At 38.4% G+C, this 19,678-nt stretch overlaps 2 protein-coding genes across 3 annotated transcripts; one reads left to right on the top strand and one right to left on the bottom strand.

The window, feature by feature from the left end:
- Nucleotides 1–5,868: 5,868 nt before the first annotated feature.
- LOC143880778 (F-box protein SKIP23-like) lies at nucleotides 5,869–12,257 on the top strand. Of its 2 annotated transcripts, XM_077383754.1 has the most exons (3): nucleotides 5,869–6,048; nucleotides 7,219–8,293; nucleotides 11,913–12,257. In XM_077383754.1, coding segments are annotated over exons 1-3 (1,230 nt in total). In that variant the 5' UTR covers nucleotides 5,869–5,894; the 3' UTR covers nucleotides 11,914–12,257. The 2 variants fall into 2 exon arrangements, 1 of the variants encoding a protein (XP_077239869.1); XR_013251786.1 differs by lacking the exons at nucleotides 5,869–6,048; nucleotides 7,219–8,293 and adding an exon at nucleotides 10,213–10,627.
- Nucleotides 12,258–16,985: 4,728 nt separating this feature from the next.
- On the bottom strand, nucleotides 16,986–17,894 carry LOC143880776 (glutaredoxin-C1-like). The gene has a single exon (XM_077383753.1). The coding sequence runs from the start codon at nucleotides 17,444–17,446 to the stop codon at nucleotides 17,135–17,137; it is 312 nt and encodes a 103-aa protein (XP_077239868.1). The 5' UTR covers nucleotides 17,447–17,894; the 3' UTR covers nucleotides 16,986–17,134.
- Nucleotides 17,895–19,678: the final 1,784 nt, after the last annotated feature.

Genomic DNA, 19,678 nt, shown 5'->3' with positions numbered 1-19,678 from the left:
ATATATATATATATATATGAGGAAAATGATTGTGAGCTTGAAGCTCATATAGCTTATATGAGCTTGAGGGCCCAAACACATGTGGACCCACATTGTTAGAATGATCCAAAGCATTCATTTGAAAGGCCCTTACATAGATAGGGTGTGTACAAAAAATCAGGTCGATAGGATCATCCTAACCCTTCCAAAAGTGGAGGGCAAAATGGACAGACACCGTTTGCCACAAATCTGCCCATTTTTGCCCTCCGCTTTTGAAGGGGTTAGCATTATCCAATGAAGCTGATATTTGGTACACACCCTATCTTTGATGGGGCCTTGCAAATAATTGGTTTGGATCACCACAAAAAATGTGGGACCCATGTGTTTGGGCCCTCAAGCTCATATAAGCTATATGAGCTTCAAGCTCACAATCATTTTCCTCATATATATATATATATATATATATATATATATATATATATATATATATATATATATATAGAGAGAGAGAGAGAGAGAGAGAGAGAGAGAGAGAGAGAGAGAGAGAACGGTTCCTACACATATGTGTAGATAAGTTATCTACACACTAGCTTAAAATACAGTGGGGGCCACATTATTTGGGTGATCCAAACCATTCATTTTTAAGGCCCTCACATAGATAGGGTGTCCACAAAAAATCAGATCCATAGGATCATCCTAACCATTTGAATTGTGGAGGCAAAAAATAGACTAATTTGTGAAGGTTTAAAGACATCCATTTTACCTCCAAAAATCGTAGGGTTGGGATGATCTTATGGATCTGATTTTTTGTAGACACCCTATCTATGTGAGGGCCTTTAAAATGGATGGCTTGGATCACCCAAACAATGTGGGCCTCCACTGTATTTTAAGCTAGTGTGTAGAGAACTCTCTACACATATGTGTAGGAACCGTTTTCTCTCTCTCTCTCTCTCTCTCTCTCTATATATATATATATATATATATATATATATATATATATATATATATATATATATATATAGAAAACGGTTCCTACACATATGTGTAGATAAGTTATCTACACACTAGCTTAAAATACAGTGGGGGCCACATTATTTGGGTGATCCAAACCATTCATTTTTAAGGCCCTCACATAGATAGGGTGTCCACAAAAAAATCAGATCCATAGGATCATCCTAACCATTCGAACTGTGGAGGCAAAAAATGGACTACTTTGTGAAGGTTTAAAGACATCCATTTTACCTCCACAAATCGTAGGGTTTGGATGATCCTATGGATCTGATTTTTTGTAGACACCCCATCTATGTGAGGGCCTTTAAAATGGATGGCTTGGATCACCCAAACAATGTTGCCCCCACTGTATTTTAAGCTAGTGTGTAGATAACTTATCTACACATATGTGTAGGAACCGTTTTCTCATATATATATATATATATATATATGAGAAAACGGTTCCTACACATATGTGTAGATAAGTTATCTACACACTAGCTTAAAATACAGTGGGGGCAACATTGTTTGGGTGATCCAAGCCATCCATTTTAAAGGCCCTCACATAGATGGGGTGTCTACAAAAAATCAGATCCGTAGGATCATCCTAACCATTCGAACTGTGGAGGCAAAAAATGGCTAATTTGTAAAGGTTTAAAGACATCCATTTTACCTCCACAAATCGTAGGGTTGGGATGATCCTATGGATCTGATTTTTTGTAGACACCCTATCTATGTGAGGGCCTTTAAAATGGATGGCTTGGATCACCCAAACAATGTGAGCCCCCACTGTATTTTAAGCTAGTGTGTAGAGAACTCTGTACACATATGTGTAGGAACCGTTTTAAGCTAGTGTGTAAAAAACCCCGTGCGATGCACGGGCCGACAAAGAACTATACGGACCACGTCAAAGGTTGATCCAAACCGTCCATGTGATGGAACACAACATAAATAAGTTGTGCCCCAAAAATCATTTCCATAGGCCGATCCTAGCCCTCCAATCTATAGATGTTTCCATAATTCCTCTTATCTTAAATCCGATGGTCAAGATCACCCTATAGTTTTTTAATTAAAAAACCATAAAGGAGGGGGGTAAGATCGAAATTATATGGCTTTAATGGGTGCCTTTGTTAAAAGCATAAAGGAGGGGGTATGATTGAAATTATTTGATCTAATGGGTGCCTTTGTTAAAAGCATAAAGGGGGGTAGGATTGAAATTTTCTCGGTGAAAAGATGCGGATGGCAACTTTTGCTAGAAAAAAAAGAAGAAGTAATCATTACAAATAAAAGATCCTCGTGCAAAGATGGGCATGGCAAATGATGGCAAATGTTGGTAGCAAAAAAAAAAATTAATCATTACAAAAAAAAGTAAATAAGCTAAAGTTATAAAGTTTTCAATGAAAAATTACCTATAAATGGTTACAAAGTTTTAAAATTACGAAAAAAATACGAACAACATGTAGTAATATATGACAATTACTGGAAAAAAGTCAAACATCTCTGACATAACTATACACAGAAATACAGTGTATATCTTTCTCTTTACAAGGAGGTATACACAGAAGCTACATGTATATGGGGTAAATTGAGGGGACGTATTCCTTTCTATACACAGAAATACAGTGTATATCTTTCTCTTTAACAGGAGGTATACACAGAAGCTGCATGTATATAGGGTAAGATTGAAATTATATAGTTGAATGGGTGCATTTGTTCCAAAAAGTCAAAAACTGTGACGTGTAAATCTCACAGAATTTTGAAAATATTCAAAAAATTCTCTAATTTCTCTTCTGCTATAATATATATATGAGAAAACGGTTCCTACACACATGTGTAGATAAGTTATCTACACACTAGCTTAAAATACAGTGGGGGCCCACATTGTTTGGGTGATCCAAACCATTCATTTTTAAAGCCCTCACATAGATAGGGTGTCCACAAAAAATCAGATCCATAGGATCATCCTAACCATTCGAACTGTGGAGGCAAAAGATGGACTAATTTGTGAAGGTTTAAAGACATCCATTTTACATCCATAAATCGTAGGGTTGGGATGATCCTACGGATCTGATTTTTTGTAGACACCCTATCTATGTGAGGGCCTTTAAAATGGATGGCTTGGATCACTTAAACAATGTGGGCCCCCACTGTATTTTAAGCTAGTGTGTAGAGAACTCTCTACACATATGTGTAGGAACCGTTTTCTCTCTCTCTCTCTCTCTCTCTATATATATATATATATATATATGAGGAAACTGTTGGTGCGCTTAAGCTCACCAAACTTATGGTGAGCTTAAGCGCCCAATCACATGGGGGCCCACTTTGTTAGGATGATCCAAAGCATTCATTTGAAAGTCCCTTACATAGATGGGGGGTGTACCAAAAATCAGCTCCATAGGCTGATTTTTGGTACAGCCCCTATCTATCATAAGGCCTTGCAAATGAATGGTCTGGATCACCACAGAAAAGTGGGCCCCCATGTGATTGGGGAGCTTAAGCGCACCATAAGTTTGGTGCGCTTAAGCTCACCAACAGTTTCCTCTTTAGCTCACCAAACTTATGGTGAGCTTAAGCGCCCCAATCACATGGGTCCCACATTTTCTGTGGTGATCCAAACCATTCATTTGCAAGGCCCTATCATAGATAGGGTGTGTACCAAAAATCAACTCCATAGGATCATCTTAACCCCTCCATTTGTGGAGGATAAAAATGGGCAGATTTGTGGACAAATAATGTCTGTCCATTTTGACCTCCACAAATGGATGGGTTAGGATGATCCTATGGAGCTGATTTTTGGTACACACCCCATCTATGTAAGGGCCTTTGAAATGAATGCTTTTGATAATCCTAACAAAGTAGGCCCCAATGTGATTGGGCGCTTAAGCTCACCAACAGTTTCCTCTCTGTCTCTCTTATATATATAGAGGAAACTGTTGGTGAGCTTAAGCTCACCAAACTTATGGTGAGCTAGCTTGCCCAATCACATGGGGCCCCACTTTGTTAGGATGATCCAAACCATTCATTTGAAAGTCCCTTACATAAATGGGGGGTGTACCAAAAATCAGCTCCATAGGATCATCCTAACCCCTCCATTTGTGGAGGACAAAAATGGACAGACACAAATCTGCCCCATTTTTGTCCTCCACAAATGGAGGGGTTAGGATGATCCTATGGAGCTGATTTTTGGTACACCCCCTATCTATGATAAGGCCTTGCAAATGAATGGTTTGGATCACTCCCCAAAATGTGGGACCCATGTGATTGGGCAAGCTAGCTCACCATAAATCAGCTCCATAGGATCATCCTAACCCCTCCATTTGTGGAGGACAAAAATGGACAGACTTGTGTCTGCCCTATTTTTGTCCTCCACAAATGGAGGTGTTAGGATGATCCTATGGAGCTGATTTTTGGTACACCCCCCATCTATGTAAGGGACTTTCAAATGAATGGTTTGGATCATCCTAACAAAGTGGGCCCCCATGTGATTGGGCAATGTAGTTCCTAGATGCATTTAATTTCAATGTAGTTCCTAGATGCATCTTTTGATTTTTTTGATTTAGTTTGGTTCAATCTATATGAGAAATCCTAAGTGTTTTAATCAATTTAATTTAGGGTTTGAAAAATGATCAAGAAATAAATAAAACAACCCTAAAACCCTACTGGAGTGTGTGTAGGGTCGACTTGAGCTTGTAATCTAGCCTTTTTCTTGAAGCTTTCTTTTTAATTAGATCCTCCACTTTCTTTACGAAACCATAGAACTCTGTTTCTAAGGGTTTTTTTTTCCCATTCCATGAGTAGTAGTACTTGCAGTAGTAACAGGAAATATAAAGAAAGATTGGAGAAATTATACCCACACTACTCATTTTATTGAACAGTTTTCTAGTTGGATGTTGATAGTTTGTAAGAAATTGACCAAACTGGATTAAGAACCATACAAAATCCTTCAATGCAGTTAACCTTCGACCCCCATTTCTAAACGGGAGATTTTATAGTGTCATGCGTGAAGTCCAATATTTTTCAAAAGGTACTCATAGGATGATCTAAACCATTCATTTGTTGGGTCACCAAGTAAATGACCGGTTTGGATCATCCTATGAAGTGGGCCCTACAGTACCTTTTATAAAATACTGGACTTCGCACACACCTTATAAAATCTCTATAAATGGTTCCTCAAATTTCAGATTAAATTTTCTGTTCCTTTTTTTTTCCTAGGAAAAGCCGGAATATATTTAAGAGGATAAGAACAAGTAGAGTTTTTTATATGGTGTAAACCTGTATGGTCTAGTATTTTTCATAAAGTACCGTACAGCTTACGCATAGGATGATCCAAACCGTCCATTTAATGGGCCACAACATAAATATGTTGAGCCAAAATATCATTTCCCAACCATCCGATATATTGGATGCTAGTTCCAAACCCTCAATTTTTAATCGGGTTGGCTTTTCCAACCCTAACCCAATCCAATCCGAGGGAATGCCAATCCAGCCTGAGCCCCCCAAAAAAATAAAAAAATAAAAAAATGGGGTTGAGCCCGGCCCAAGAGCTTAGTTTAGAGTGATATTGAGCGGATTTCACCTCTGTCCCAACTAAGTGTATCGTCCGATATCAGTCTATTCACTTTTCTATGAAAGGCTGAGATTAAAAAGCCTATTGCTAAGACCCATCGCAGAGAAAGGCATTTTGCCAACCATCTGTTTGAATGAGAGAGGGGCGACTCTAGTCGGATCGTCAAAAGAACCTACGTTATTATCTCCCCTTCTATATTTAATATCTGTGTCCTTTCTCTGAGTTACTAAAAAAAGGTGTTTACTTGATCGTGAAGAAAGAAGAGCAGCGTAAGTGTTACATATATAAAATGAAATGGTAACTCAGCAAGAAAAGCAGCATAATCCCTTTCCTTGTCATTGAAAAATTGGGTTACGAAATGGGGAGTTGTGGTATTCTTCCTATAACCCCCCTGGCCCTATCTCTCAACTACTCAAGATCTACCTCTCCCCCATGCCTCTCCTTCTCACACTCATTCATACCTTTTGCTCCTCTTCCTACCCTATCTCTCTCACGTCTCAACTCCTCCAAAGGTACTTCTCTTTCTAATATATCTAACCTATTTTGTTTGGAATTATTTGGCCCTCTTTCTTTTCGATTCTATTGATGATGGCATTTGAATCGATTCTCAAAATCCAAAACTATCAGGGAGGGACTTCATATATTGACTCAATGCAATCATCCCATCACTTTAACCATCTATTGATGGTGGTGACTATACTCAACTTTCTGTGTTTTCTTTGTGAAACTACCGGTTACTCCAAGAGCTTAACCTGTTAGTTGGAGAAGGCGTTATTTAATCTTTTATACTTTAACACTCCCCCTCACATGTGGCCCCTCTTTTGGGTTTTTGCTATCCCCAGGTTTGAACCCAGCCATTTGCTCTGGTACCATGTGAAACTACCAGTTACTCCAACACCTTAAGCTGTTGCCTGTTGGAGAAGGCGTTATTTAATCTTTTTTACTTTAACAATCTTAACTCTTTATGCCATTTGCTGAAAATCGAACAATTTTTATTTGGGAAATAATATACTCTCCTCCTTTTTTCTTGGGACAACCATCTCTAGTGTAAAAAAACGTAGTCATAAGAGGTGAAATTTTTTAGATTTGCTAGGGACCATCACAGAAGGCATTTCACAGCTGGGCTGTTGCATGTGAGAGCAGCCACCTCAGATGAATTGAATGAATTAGACAAAATTTGAGGCTATGTGGCATGTGCTCCTCTCACATGCAACAGCCCGACCGCGAAATGCCTTCTGCATGGTCCATAGCAAATCCCTTATCATATATAGGGATTTGCTAGCGTCCATCGTAAAAGGCATTTCGCTGATGCTCTGTTGCTTGTCAGAGCACCCGCACAGTGAATGAAGACAAAATCTGCTGAAAAGTGAGCCTGTGTGGCTGCTCAGGCATGCAACAGAGCATAGCAAATCCCTCATATATATTATATTAGTAATTTTGTAAAGCTTCTTATTTCAAAGACACCATAAACACTAATAATTTCATTGAATTTAACATATATTGTTGTCAATATGCAACAATTATATCTCTTAGTTGAATAATATGATTATATGCTAATGCTATTTTATGCAAACAATTTCTAGAGACTATTCAATGAAGCTCTAAATCTCCATTACTTATTTACATTTGTTTTTTTTTATATGCTCAACTTGTTTATCCTAATGCCATATCTCTTTTCTCAGCTTCCAGTCCTATCAAATCCAAGAAGAAAGACATTAACAATGACATGGGAAAGCATTCCAAACTTCCCCACTGGTTGGCCTCTCAGCATCGACTTCCATTGCTAATGCTCCCTGATAAAGAGCATAGTGAATCTCATCAGTTTTTCAGTCTCTCTGAAAACAAGCTTTATGATATTCAAATACCAGAATTTCAAGGGAAATGGTGTTGCGGATCCTCCAAGGGATGGGTGGTCACAGTAGATGACAGGTCCAACATTCATCTTTTAAATCCCTTATCAAAAACCCAAATCCAACTTCCCTCACTTGATAAATTCACGTACCCCCAAATGAGTGATGAGCCTGAAATACCAAGGGACTACAGGTATATGCGCAAGATTATTTTATCAGCAGATCCAATTTCAACTCCAAACTACATTGTTGTCACCTTTGTCACTAATGATTCGCTATTTTCCTTCTATAAACCGGGGGATGAGGGATGGACTACAGTAGAGAATCAATGGGGTCCATATGAAGATGCCATATATTACAAGGGTCAATTCTATTGCATCACTAATTGGGGTTATGTTGTAGCTTGTGACTTTACTTCCTATGGTTTTCCCAAGTTTAGAAAAGTTTGCAACGACGAAAGCGGAGGAGGTAATAGGGAATATATAGTGGAAGCATCTGGGGAGTTATTGAAGGTTTTCAGACGCTATGAGTACCATCCCAAGTATATAAGATACCTTGAAAAAGAGCGAGATAAATCGCCAAATGAAGATATTGATCTGGAAAGTTTGAAATGGACTACGAGGACATCTTATTTTGAAGTTTTTAAATTGAACCAGAAAACAAAAGAGTGGATTCAGGTTAGAAGCTTAGGCAAACACGTGTTGTTCTTGGGCTTGAATTGCTCCTTCTCTCTTTCAGATCGTGAGTTGAAGGGAAACCGTATCTACTTTACCGATGACAATCTTTCTAATGACGCGCGGGGTATTGATAATGGCATATACAACTTGGAAACGGAGAGTACAGAACCATGTTATCCCAACTCTCTGTCTTGGATTCCAAAGCCCATGTGGCTCCATCCAAATCTATGGTAGGTAGTGATCATTTGTAATGCCACTAGTTTCCTTTTTATTGTTCCTACTCATTTTTTTCCAAGTCTAGATGTGGTGAGAAATGCTGCCATGTTGCTTGTTTGAAATTCTAAACAAGTTTTGGTTACTCTCACTAGATGTAGCCATAATTACAAATTTGAATTTTGGGCTTATCTGGTTGTGCAAATTTATGTTGACCTTACAAAAATGTTACCACACTCATTTTGTTTTTCTAAATAAGACACAGGCAAACTGAAAATGGATTTGTTCATACACACGTTTCACTGCTACTTTTGAAATATTTTTTGCATTTCTTATTACCTTTATAATTATACATGAGAAATTGATGAATTATTTGCAAATATACAAGAAATGTACATTTAATTTTCAAAATTATGAGATTAATTAATTTATTCAGGACTATGAAGTGTAAAATAGGGCATAAAGTTCACAGTTCTTTGGCCAAATTTGCAATTATTCACTGAATTTAGTAGCTATTGGTGGAATAAGAGGTCCCAAGGCTTCTAATTTGAGTTAATCCTCGGCATACAGTCTATGTAGGAGTGTACCAAATTACTAAGGACAAATTGAATCATTGACGTTGAATTAGTTATTATTTTGCATTGCCAACAAATTTTTGAAGTTTTAAGAAAAAATTACTTGAAACTCCCCTAGAAGGTGGGAACTGCGCTTCCAAGGAATCGCATTTTGTAAGCTGGATATGCGATGCTTCTCAAAAACTGTGAAAGCGTGTTTTTGATTCGTAGGAAATGAGTTTCCTAGTTTTGGGAAGTGTGTTTCCCAAAGTTTTTCTTTTTTCTTTTTATTTTTTCATTTTACCTTACCGTGTTTTTAAATTTTGAATCTTTTATTAAATCATAAATATACATGTGTCGCAGTTGTTAATTTATTCCTTGATTAATTATAAGAAGATGTATTTAAAGTTCCCTTTTTATTTCCTCTATTAAATTTTTTGATTTTTTGTATATTGATTATTAAGTTGTTCTCAGTTGATTAATCACAAAAAGAGGGAGAAGAAGACGAATCAAGAAAGACGAGAAGTATAAGAAGTTGTTTTGATTAAATTACAATACTAAACTAACAGTTTAACACTATGATCTATGCATGTATGTATATATTAGTAACTAGAGGTTGGATAGCAAAACGGGAATCACGTTTGGAAAAAAAGACAAGAGCCTCTGTCGTGACAAGTGCGCGAGAGACAAATAGAAGAGGGGGGGGGGGGGGGGGAAGGGGGCGCACGAATCCCCACAAAAGAGGCAAAACTCTATCTGAGATTGACTAAATCACCAGTCAATCTCACCATCGTCTTTATTTTCTAAACGGGATCCCATTTTAAAAGTATTTTCCTTAGTAACTAAATAGATTAATTGATGTTACTTAGTCGCTTTATATTTAAGTGAGAACTTATCGATTTGCCACACTTCAGTCTAGTATATACGTAATGTTGATGCGTATATGCAGTTATATTCAATTGACAAAAAAAGTGATGTTAATTTGTTTCTTTATTTAAGCAATTAATCATTTTAATTTTCTATTTTAGACTTATTTTTCATTAACTTTGACCTTTGATATTTTGATTAATGATAGGGAATTAGATTTGCAAATAAATTTGTTGTGTTAGTTGGAATTATGATTTAATCTTGGTTGGAATTCCGACTCCTTTATGGTGGTTGGATTTGATTGTGGCTTATCTTGCTTGGAAACTTGAATTCACTTGCTTTTAAATTTTACAAACATTGAAAATTGAAACTAGATTATAAAAACTTATTTTTAATTGTCATGATTTCCTTAATAATTATTTTATTTTATATTTTCACCAACTTACACTTTGTGCACTTTTTGTTAGCTTCCTTTGTGCTTCCCTTTACGCTTTCCTTCATAGTTCCCCAACCCTTTACGCTTCTCGATTGCTCTCTTCCTGAGAGCCCTCTCGTCCTGCTTTCGCTTCTCGCATCAACAACTATGACTTAAATAGGTTATAGGGCATAAAAATTCATGTTTCTTTGAAAATTTCCTAATTATTAGTAATTCTTGGAAAAAATTTCTAATTATTAGGTGAATTTTGTAATGATAAAAATTTCTAAAAATTCCTTTGTGCTTCCCTTTACGCTTAGTAATTCTTTGATGGTTGGAGCTCAGCGAGTTTCCCCTTTGTTTCTGGTCTTTCTACATCTTTTTCTAAATGAGTTTTGGTATCTTTATCTGTGCTCTTTGCTGGTCTGACAGGCCTCCATTCTTGTCTTTGATTTTTTTCCTGGGCCTTTGGAGAATTTGTAACAACTGTTGGTACATGCTTTGGATTTCCAATCGTACGATTCTTACCCAACATTTTGCATGATGATTTCTGATGGGGTTGAAAGCTTAATGAAATTAGGCAGATTTTTTTCCAGCTTCGATTTCTACACAAATTCTGTCATAATTTAGTCTTTTCGAATCAGCTGTTTGTGTATCCATATAGAGAGGTTTTCCTATTAGGCTTTGCAATTTTACTGAGGCTATGAGGGGTCCAAAACTTTAGATGGAGCTCTGAAAGATGGAACCAGATAGGAATTGAAGATAGTCTCAATCTTTCTTGGGAGATATCTGGTGAACATCTTCGGAGAATTAAAGCTCTTCCTCTGTAATTGTGTATAGTCGCTTCCAGCACTTGTGTACAATCCTCTGGACTTGTAAACTTGTACAAGAAGAATCTGTTGTTCGTGGAGAATAACTGGAGCTCCCTTTTAAGCTTTTATTTTCTGGTGAGGTAATCTCTGAGGGCGACAAAATAAGGTCGTCTTCCTAAGAAGTATCCAATCAGACAATTCGCCCAGTTTTCTTCAGCCTCCTTTAGATCCTCTTCTTCGAAGTAGACTTCCAAATTCTCTGTTTTTGTTTCTGTGGGGCCTATATACTCCAATTTTGATGTTGAAGATTGATATGTTTTCTTCGCAAACAGGAGACTCATTTCCTTTGAAATTCTTTGTTCCTCATGAATTTCTCTAAAACCTCTCTGGTTGCTGTTAGTTGGTAATGATGGTCGGTTTTCTCTGCAGTACTAGTCATATTTCCAGAATCGTGAATGGGAGGGGCAAGTTCTTTTCTGAGCATGTTCCCAACTTTGGAAAACTCCGTGATTGCACCTTCGAGAAAGCTGAGAGTATTTCAAAAATTGGAGTGCACCAAATCTGTTCTTTTTCCTGGGCTCTTTCCTTCCTCATTGACCATGTGAAGAAGATTTCCAAGATTGGAATCTTCATTTCCTGTGAAAATTTCCTCTTCCAGTCCATCTCTGCTCCCCGTAACTTGCATTTTTCCTGAAATTTTTGGATTTTCTAATCTTCTTGGCAGGGGTTTCCATTTTGGGAGGTCTCCTTCAACCTCTGAATCTGGTCTGTAAGTTCTAGAGTGATGGCTGTTTGGAGCTTGTGACTGATCACTGTTGCAATGGGATAACTTGGGTGGCTTATATTTTTTGTTTATTTGATGAAAAACTAGTTGTTTATGATTTTTGATGCACTTTCTTAGATTAATCCGTTATTCATTTTCCTATCAGAAAATGTCTTATTTCATACTGACTGTTTTCCTCATTTCATTTTTCTTATAACATTGCAGAGTATTGACTGAAAAATCACCCATCAGTGAGGAACTGAATTGGGGACTGAATCATTTAGCTTAGGATTATGCATGGATGCGGATTCTCGATTCTAGCGAGGGCAACATCTCTATGGTTTGTTTATTGATATTAACGGTCAAGACTAGTTTAAATCAAGGACAGTCAATTAAGTCACCATCTTAGTTGTGTTTATGAAGGTATTCGTTGAACTCCTATTTTAGTATTACTATGTTGGATATGTGAGGTTCCTTTCTGTTAGGTTTCTTCATTGGAATAGAAATTATCATGGTCTGTTTGTACTTGACTTTGACTGGATTATTAAGGGATTGTTCATTGTATTTGCTTTTGGTTCACTTTTTTTTTGAATAACAATCTTTATTAGAAGAAAAAAAACATTGCCATGTCTTCTTACCATATTAAGCATCCCTATTGATGATTTAATACCCAATTTTATAAGTTATGGATATGGTTGATTTCCCTTAGGGATGAATTTAGGATCAGCTTTGAATCAAGTGATGTCCCTTTTTGTTTTTCATCTGCAAGTTAGCAGGCATGCGGGATAGACATTGGAGGAAACATAGTTTTGACTATAAGCTTCTTTTTTTCCTTTTTAAAGCAAAAGGGCTCTATTTGGGTTGCAAGATCTATAATAGGGAAAAGTTTGGAAGCGAGAGGCCCCTCCAGAATTTCCTGTTCTTCCATTGTTTGAGTACAAATGAAAAAATATGACTTGAACCAGAGCTGTGTGAGTTTTATTTAGAGGGTGCTTCAGTTTATGATGTTATCCCTCTAAATATGCCACAACCATATCATTTCCCTCTTATTATTATTTTTGCTTGGCCTAGATATATATTTTTTGTATGTTTTTGTTCCTATGTGTTTCTGAAATTATTAGTATTTTCTGTTTTTTGTCTGAATTTTTATATGATAATTTGAGAAAGAGGCTATTTGGATTGTTATTCATGCATCTGATTTTCAAAAGTGGGGTGGCTTGGATCACATGTCGACTAAGGCCATGTTTGGGAGCCATGAAAGTTTTTCCATGGAATATTTAGCTTACCAAGCGGTGGGAGAGGGAGAGAGAATTGAGAAGGCACTAGTCAAGAGAGGGTGAGAAATAGCTGAAGAAACAGGGAAAAAAAACTCAAAACCAAAATAGATTTTTTGTTTTCCCTTATTTTTCAGGTACTTTGCATCACCTCCTCATTCATGCCCTCTCAAGTCTCTCTCCCTCTCTCACCCTCCATGAAATGCTTCTTTATGAAGTGGCTGGAAGAGGGGCAAGGAAGGCCTTAGAGATAGAGAATTGAGAGGGCATGAGTGAGGACAGAGTGAGAAGTGGCTAAAAAACAGGTAAAAGAAAAACTATTCAAAATAGATTTTTTGTTTTCCTTATTTCCCAGTTGCTTCACTCGTCCCCTCTCAATTCTCTGCCTCTCCCTCTCTCAAGTCTCAACACTCGGGAAGTACCTAATTTTTCATGGCCCAACATGGAGTTTCACTTACAGAGTTACAGACCAATCGTGCTTGGATTTTTCTTTTGGGGAGAAGCAGAGATTTGAGAGGACACGAATAAGTAGAGGGTGAGTAGCTAAAAAAACAAGGAAAAAATCAATCATATTTTGAGTAGTGTTTTATATTTCCTTGTTTTTCAGGCTTTGCTCACTTGCTACTCATTCATGCCCTCTCAAATTTCTACTTTCTCATCCTCTACCCCTTTCTCTAGGGGTGCAACTCGGGTTGGGTCGGGTTGAGGCCAACCCGAATCCGACCCAACTTTCAAATTGGGTTGGGTTGGGTTGGGTCAGGTTGGGTTGAAAATTAAACACATTAAACCATCAAAAATAAAAAAAAGTTGGAAGGGTGATTTCACCCCCTAAACGGATAAACGGGCCCCACCCTAACGGTTTCTGTGATAATGGCTCACTGCACCAGGATAAATTCACCGTCCTTTAGGCTAAGCCTTTAACGTTTCTATTTACCTTGAAAGCTTAACGAGTAAGTAACGTGAAAGGGGGGATTTTATGCGTCGGAGGGGGGTAAATTCATTCCTTTTTAGTTTTTTTTTACTTTTACCATTTTAGGTAATATTAAAAGTAAAATAGAAAATAAAAATTTTTAGAGGGAAAATCAGAAAGGCAAAATTGCAACTTTCATTTTGAGTATATTTTATTATTTTAAAAATGCAAGTCGGGTTGCTGGGTCGGGTTCCCGACACCCCAACCAGAATTCAAATCGGGTTGAGTTTTTAATATGGTGTAAGCCCTTAGACCACACTGTAGGATGATCCAAACTGTCCATGTAATGGGCCACAGTGTAAGTAGGTAGTTCCCAAAATATCATTTCTATAGGATGATCCCAGCCCTCCGATCTATAGAGAAACTGCAAATTATGGAAACCTCTACAGATCGGAGGGATAGGATCATTCTATAGAAACGAGTTTTGGGGAACAACTTATCTAAGTTATGTTTCATCATATGGACGGTTTGGATCATCCTATGATATGGTCTTATAAGTGTTGCCCATCAAGCTAGGTTTAGGACATTTAGCCCATACAGTTGAATATTTAGATTAAGTGTTTCAAGAATTAATAGATTTCATAATCTGATTTTCAGTCACTACAAGAATCTAGGGTTTTTATGACTGACCTGGTAAAAGTCAAATTATCTAGTTTTTATCTGGTGCCAGAGTCTCAAGTCCCGTGGCCGGTATCGCCCTTGATATTTGACCCAACAGCAGCCCACTTTTTAAGAAGCTGCTGTTGGATCAAAACAAGGGCCGTAGCAGTTTTGTCCCACCGCCCACATGGGGCCTGCCATGTGGGCGGTGGGACAAAACTGCTACGCCTGCCATATAATTTCTCATCCACCAATGTGTCTTATTCCGGAGGATTACTAATGTATGACATAAATAATCTCAGCCAAAGGTGAAACGTAGGGCTGCAACTTGGGTCGGGCGGGTCGGGTTTTGGAGAACCCAACCCTACCCGAGAAATATCTCGGGTCGGGCTTTTTTTCGGAAAACCCACGATTCCCAAACCCGGCCCTACCCATGATAAATCTCGGGTCGGGTCGGATTTTTTCACGTTGACGCAATTTTTTAAGGAAAATTCTTGTTTGGCAAGGCAACTCAACTCATAGAAGCAGAAATTACACTCACATTACACTTGAATCAAACAATGATGTAATTACACTCACATTACACTTGAATCAAACAATGCTGTAATCAAACAATGTTGTAATTACAATCAAACAATGTTGAATCAAACACTTGAATCAATTCAACTCATAGAAGCAGAAATTACACTCACATACAATTACAGTGGGTGCGTAGGTTTTCACTTTTAACTTTTAACTAACAATAGAAAAAAATGTACATACTATAACTTATGTAACTCGGGTCGGATCGGGTCGGGTCGGCCCCCTTCAAACCCGGCTCGACCCGAGATTCATGTGGGCTTTTGAATGCTCAACCAGGCTCGACCCGAAACCCATGAAACCTGAACCCAACCCAGGCTATTTTCGGGTCGGGTCGATGCGGGTCGGGTAAAACCCGGCTCGAGTTGCAGCCCTAGTGAAACGTCCTAAAATGAAGGGTCCCTCTAAGGAAAAAAGCTACTTCTTTTTTGTCCGTAAAAAGTATAAAATTTTAGAAAAGGTTGGGTTGGCATTTCCTTGGGGTGGGTTGGAAAAAGTCAACCCTATTTAATTTCGGGTTAGGTGATGGTTGAGGCCTTGGCAACCTGACTCGAATCCAAACTCCGTCCTCTAATTCTAACCTGATTTTCTCAAGGTTATGTTTTTTCCTTCTATTTTTCTGTTTGGCCCTATGTGAACCCAAACCCAACCTGACTCAAACTGACCTAATTTCGGGTTAGATGAGTTGGGCACCTGAGCTGGACTCCTATTTTTTTGTGCATAAGAGGTATAAAATTTTAGAAATATTTTTCCTTTATAAACTTTTTCAAGAAATTTATGTAATCCAAACAAGGCGTTAGGCCTCGTTTGGATACCAGCAAGATTCATATTTGGATTTAGTTGATATTTTGAACTAGATCATATCCTTAGATTTCCAAATCACAGTGCAGAAAATTCTGATTTTCAAATCTTTTCTGCTAGACATCATTTAGAAATCAATATTTGTGGCAACTTCCGTCCCTCTCTTTCTCTCTCTCTCTCTCTCTTAAAACATGATCACGATGATGATTGATGTGTTTTGTATCCAAAACTCAAATCCAAATGAAAATACAAATACATGAGGTATCCAAACGGGCCCTTATATTATATGAGACAAAAAAAATTTAGATAGCACTGAATGATTCTCACAACGCAAAACGGAAGACTAGGTAACAGCACTAGACAGAACTGCACACATTATTAGCAGGGAGCTAATAGTAGATGCACCTTTTTTCATTATTTTTGTCTCTTGAAACAGTTTTTGAAATATAGAATCCAATGAAAAGATTTGAAAGAGAAGGGGGTGCACATACCAAAACGATGTTCCCTAACTGGGGTCATGCCATGGGATATGGAAGGTGGGGAAGAGTAAGGAAACAGTTATTTATGTATTTGTTTTATTCAAGGGCAATGATATTTTTCAACCCATTTTCTCAGCATTTCCACCTCCTTTGTGTTTCTTCATCTAGGAAAAGACAAACAAAAGGAGGGGGGATGCAGCTTTTCAAGGCAACATGAGGCGTGGAAATGCTGGAAAAGAGGGTGGAGATATCTTTTTTGAATGAAGCATTTAAGTACAGTAATCTATTTCCCCTTGGTGAAGAGATCAAGGAGACAACAATGTTGATTACTAAATTGAGTGAACAACCATTAAGGCCCTCCTGGTTTTGGATTTTGAGGCACTTATTTATTTATTTTGTTAAAAGGGAAATGATATTTTCCCCCCCCATTTTCTCGGCATTTCCACCTCCTTTTGTTTCCCTTTTCCTCAAAATTGCATTTTGAGTCCAAGCTCAATCAGTTCTCAAAATCCAAAACAAAGTAGCCTAAAAGAGAAACAAAAATTAACCTCAATTAGACCATGATAAAGAGAGGGAACACACAAGGGACCCACTTAAAGGAAATGTGATTCCTTACACAAAAAGTACTACTTGAAAACTTGAAAGCTCTATAGTCATCTCCTCATGGAGTGTATGATCAAAGTTAAAGGCCTTGTATATATAGCTCAGCCTTTTCTCCTGACATGGTATCATAGCGCAATTTTATTACAGCCAGATTGCGCCAGCTTCTTTGAGTTGTGGAATGAGATGGCCGCTAAGGTGGAGGGAAATAACGTTGTCGGTAGAGCCTATAAGCTTCCCGCCTACGAACACGACTGGCACGGAGGGGCTACGACCAAGTAGACTAATGAGCGCCTTCTCCATTTCCCTTCCTTTGCTATCCTGGTCAAGCTCATAGATGGCCGGGTTCACCCCGAGCTCGCAGAAGAGTCTCTTGATGGCATGGCACATGCAACAAGAGCTCGTGCTGAAAATCACCGCTGCCTTTTGGGAGGCCAAAGTCAACACCCTCTCCATCCCTCTAAATCAGAGGTAGTCTTCTCTTCGATTTTAATGACAGCAGAACGTCCGAATTTGGAGTGGAAAATGAGCCCTTTTCCTTTTTCTTTCCCACTGAAGTAGTGTAACTGAATGGAGTCTTGCAACAACTTAGACTCAAATATAAGGAAATTTCTTGGAAATATAGACTGATTTGGATAGAATTTGTTGAATTGGACCTTTTTTTGGGAAATTGATTTAGCAATGCAAATGGAAATGAACAATCAACGCGCGCTCTACTATGAAAGAAGATCTAAAGAAGAAGAGACAGGAAGAAAAACAAAAATCCTAAAATGGGTGGTGAATAAATTCAAGTAGGTTGTCACAAATCGAACAACCGAATTAAGAGAGAAAGGAAAAGAGAAGAAGATTGTTTAAGACTTTGTATAGACGAAGGCTTTGGTATGTATGAATTTGAGGGAGAAGGGGGAGTTATTTATAAGTACTTATGGGGATGGTGGATTGCATTTTTTTTTAATGGGGGAAATGGAAAGAGAATGTTCTGTTGATATTCCGGTGCACGCACAAAGTAAACCTTATCATTTCTCGATAGTGACCCACATGGAAATGGAATAAAATGTAGCAATACTTTCAAGGTACTGGTGGAGATACTGATCAGATAGACCCTGGTTTTTTAATTACACTTGACTATTCCAAAATGACATGGAAGCCCTTGTCTTTTCCTTCTCCATTAGCATGCCTTAATTTTAAACGCACGAGGCATTTTTATTTTTCAATTGTTCATGTCCTCTCCCTAATTTAAATAGTCCATTGCAGAAGGCACCGCGAAATGCCTTTTGTGATGGACCCTAGCAAATCCCATTTAAATATTGGGTAGTTACTCACCTATTATATTATACTTGGGACAGGCCCCTCTAGGTTATTCTTGGCTACTCTTACACTAGAGGGGGCTGTCCCAAGTAAAAATAAGGTGTAAATATGTCATTTTCCCATACCACACCATAGGATAATCCAAACCGTCCATTTGATGGGCCATAAACGTAAATAGGTTGCGTCCCAAGATATTTTTCCATAGGCGGATCCTAGCCCTCCGATCTAAATAGAAACTACATCTTATTCAACCTCTATAGATTGTAGGGTTGTGATCATCCTACGGAAATGATTTTTGGGGCACAACCTGATCCAAACCATGGACGGCTTGGATCATCCTATGTTGTGGAAGGTACGCTTCAAATTGAAAAATATCGGTGGGGTCTACGATTGGGCCTTAATGTTAGTGTACGACCAACTTCATAGGATTATCCAAACCATGGACGGCTTGGATCATCCTATGTTGTGGATGGGCCTTAATGTTACTGTACGACCACAGGATGATCCAAACCATTCATTTGATGGGCCAACCCTTTTGGGGGGCACAACCCATTTACGTTATGGCCCATCAAATGGACGGCTCGGATCATCCTATGGTCTGGACAGTACACTTCATTATCAAGAATATGGGTGGGGCCTAAATTGGGCCTTAATGTTACTATACGAACCACACCATAGGAGGATCCAAACCATGGACGGCTTGGATCATCCTATGTTGTGGACAGTACACTTCATTTTCAAAAATATGGGTGGGGCCTAAATTGGGCCTTAATGTTACTGTACGAACCACACCTTAGGAGGATCCAAACCATGGACTGCTTGGATCATCCTATGTTGTGGACGACACGCTTCAATTTGAAAAAAAATAGGTGGGGCCTACGATTGGGCCTTAATGTTACCAACTCCATAGGATTATCCAAACCATGGACGGCTTGGATCATCCTATGTTGTGGACGGGCCTTAACGTTACTTTACGACCAACTCCATAGAATGATCCAAACCATTCATTTGATGGGCCACAATGTAAATAGGTTGTGCCCCAAAAATCATTTCCATAGGATGATCACAACCCTACAATCTATAGAGGTTGTATAAGATGTAGTTTCTATTTAGATCGGAGGGCTAGGATCTGCCTATGGAAATGATATTTTGGGACGCAACCTATTTACGTTTATGGCCCATCAAATGGACGGTTTGGATTATCCTACAGTGGTATGGGCGGGGCTAGATGGGCCCACCATTCCACCAACGGTTTCTGTTGGGCCCACCAACTGTTCCTGTTGTGTGTGTGTGTGGAGAGAGAGAGAGTGGAGAGAGACCGGTCAAATAGTGGGAAAGTGACATATCCTAACGTTAGCCAGCCGTCCGGGGGGGGGGGGG

This window comes from Tasmannia lanceolata, unplaced genomic scaffold (assembly GCF_043159265.1).
Source record: "Tasmannia lanceolata isolate RefF3 unplaced genomic scaffold, GAP_Taslan_0.1 ptg000007l, whole genome shotgun sequence".
NCBI lineage: Eukaryota > Viridiplantae > Streptophyta > Magnoliopsida > Canellales > Winteraceae > Tasmannia > Tasmannia lanceolata.
Note: the sequence above shows the minus strand (reverse complement) of the source record. Positions and strands in the feature narration are given on the sequence as shown.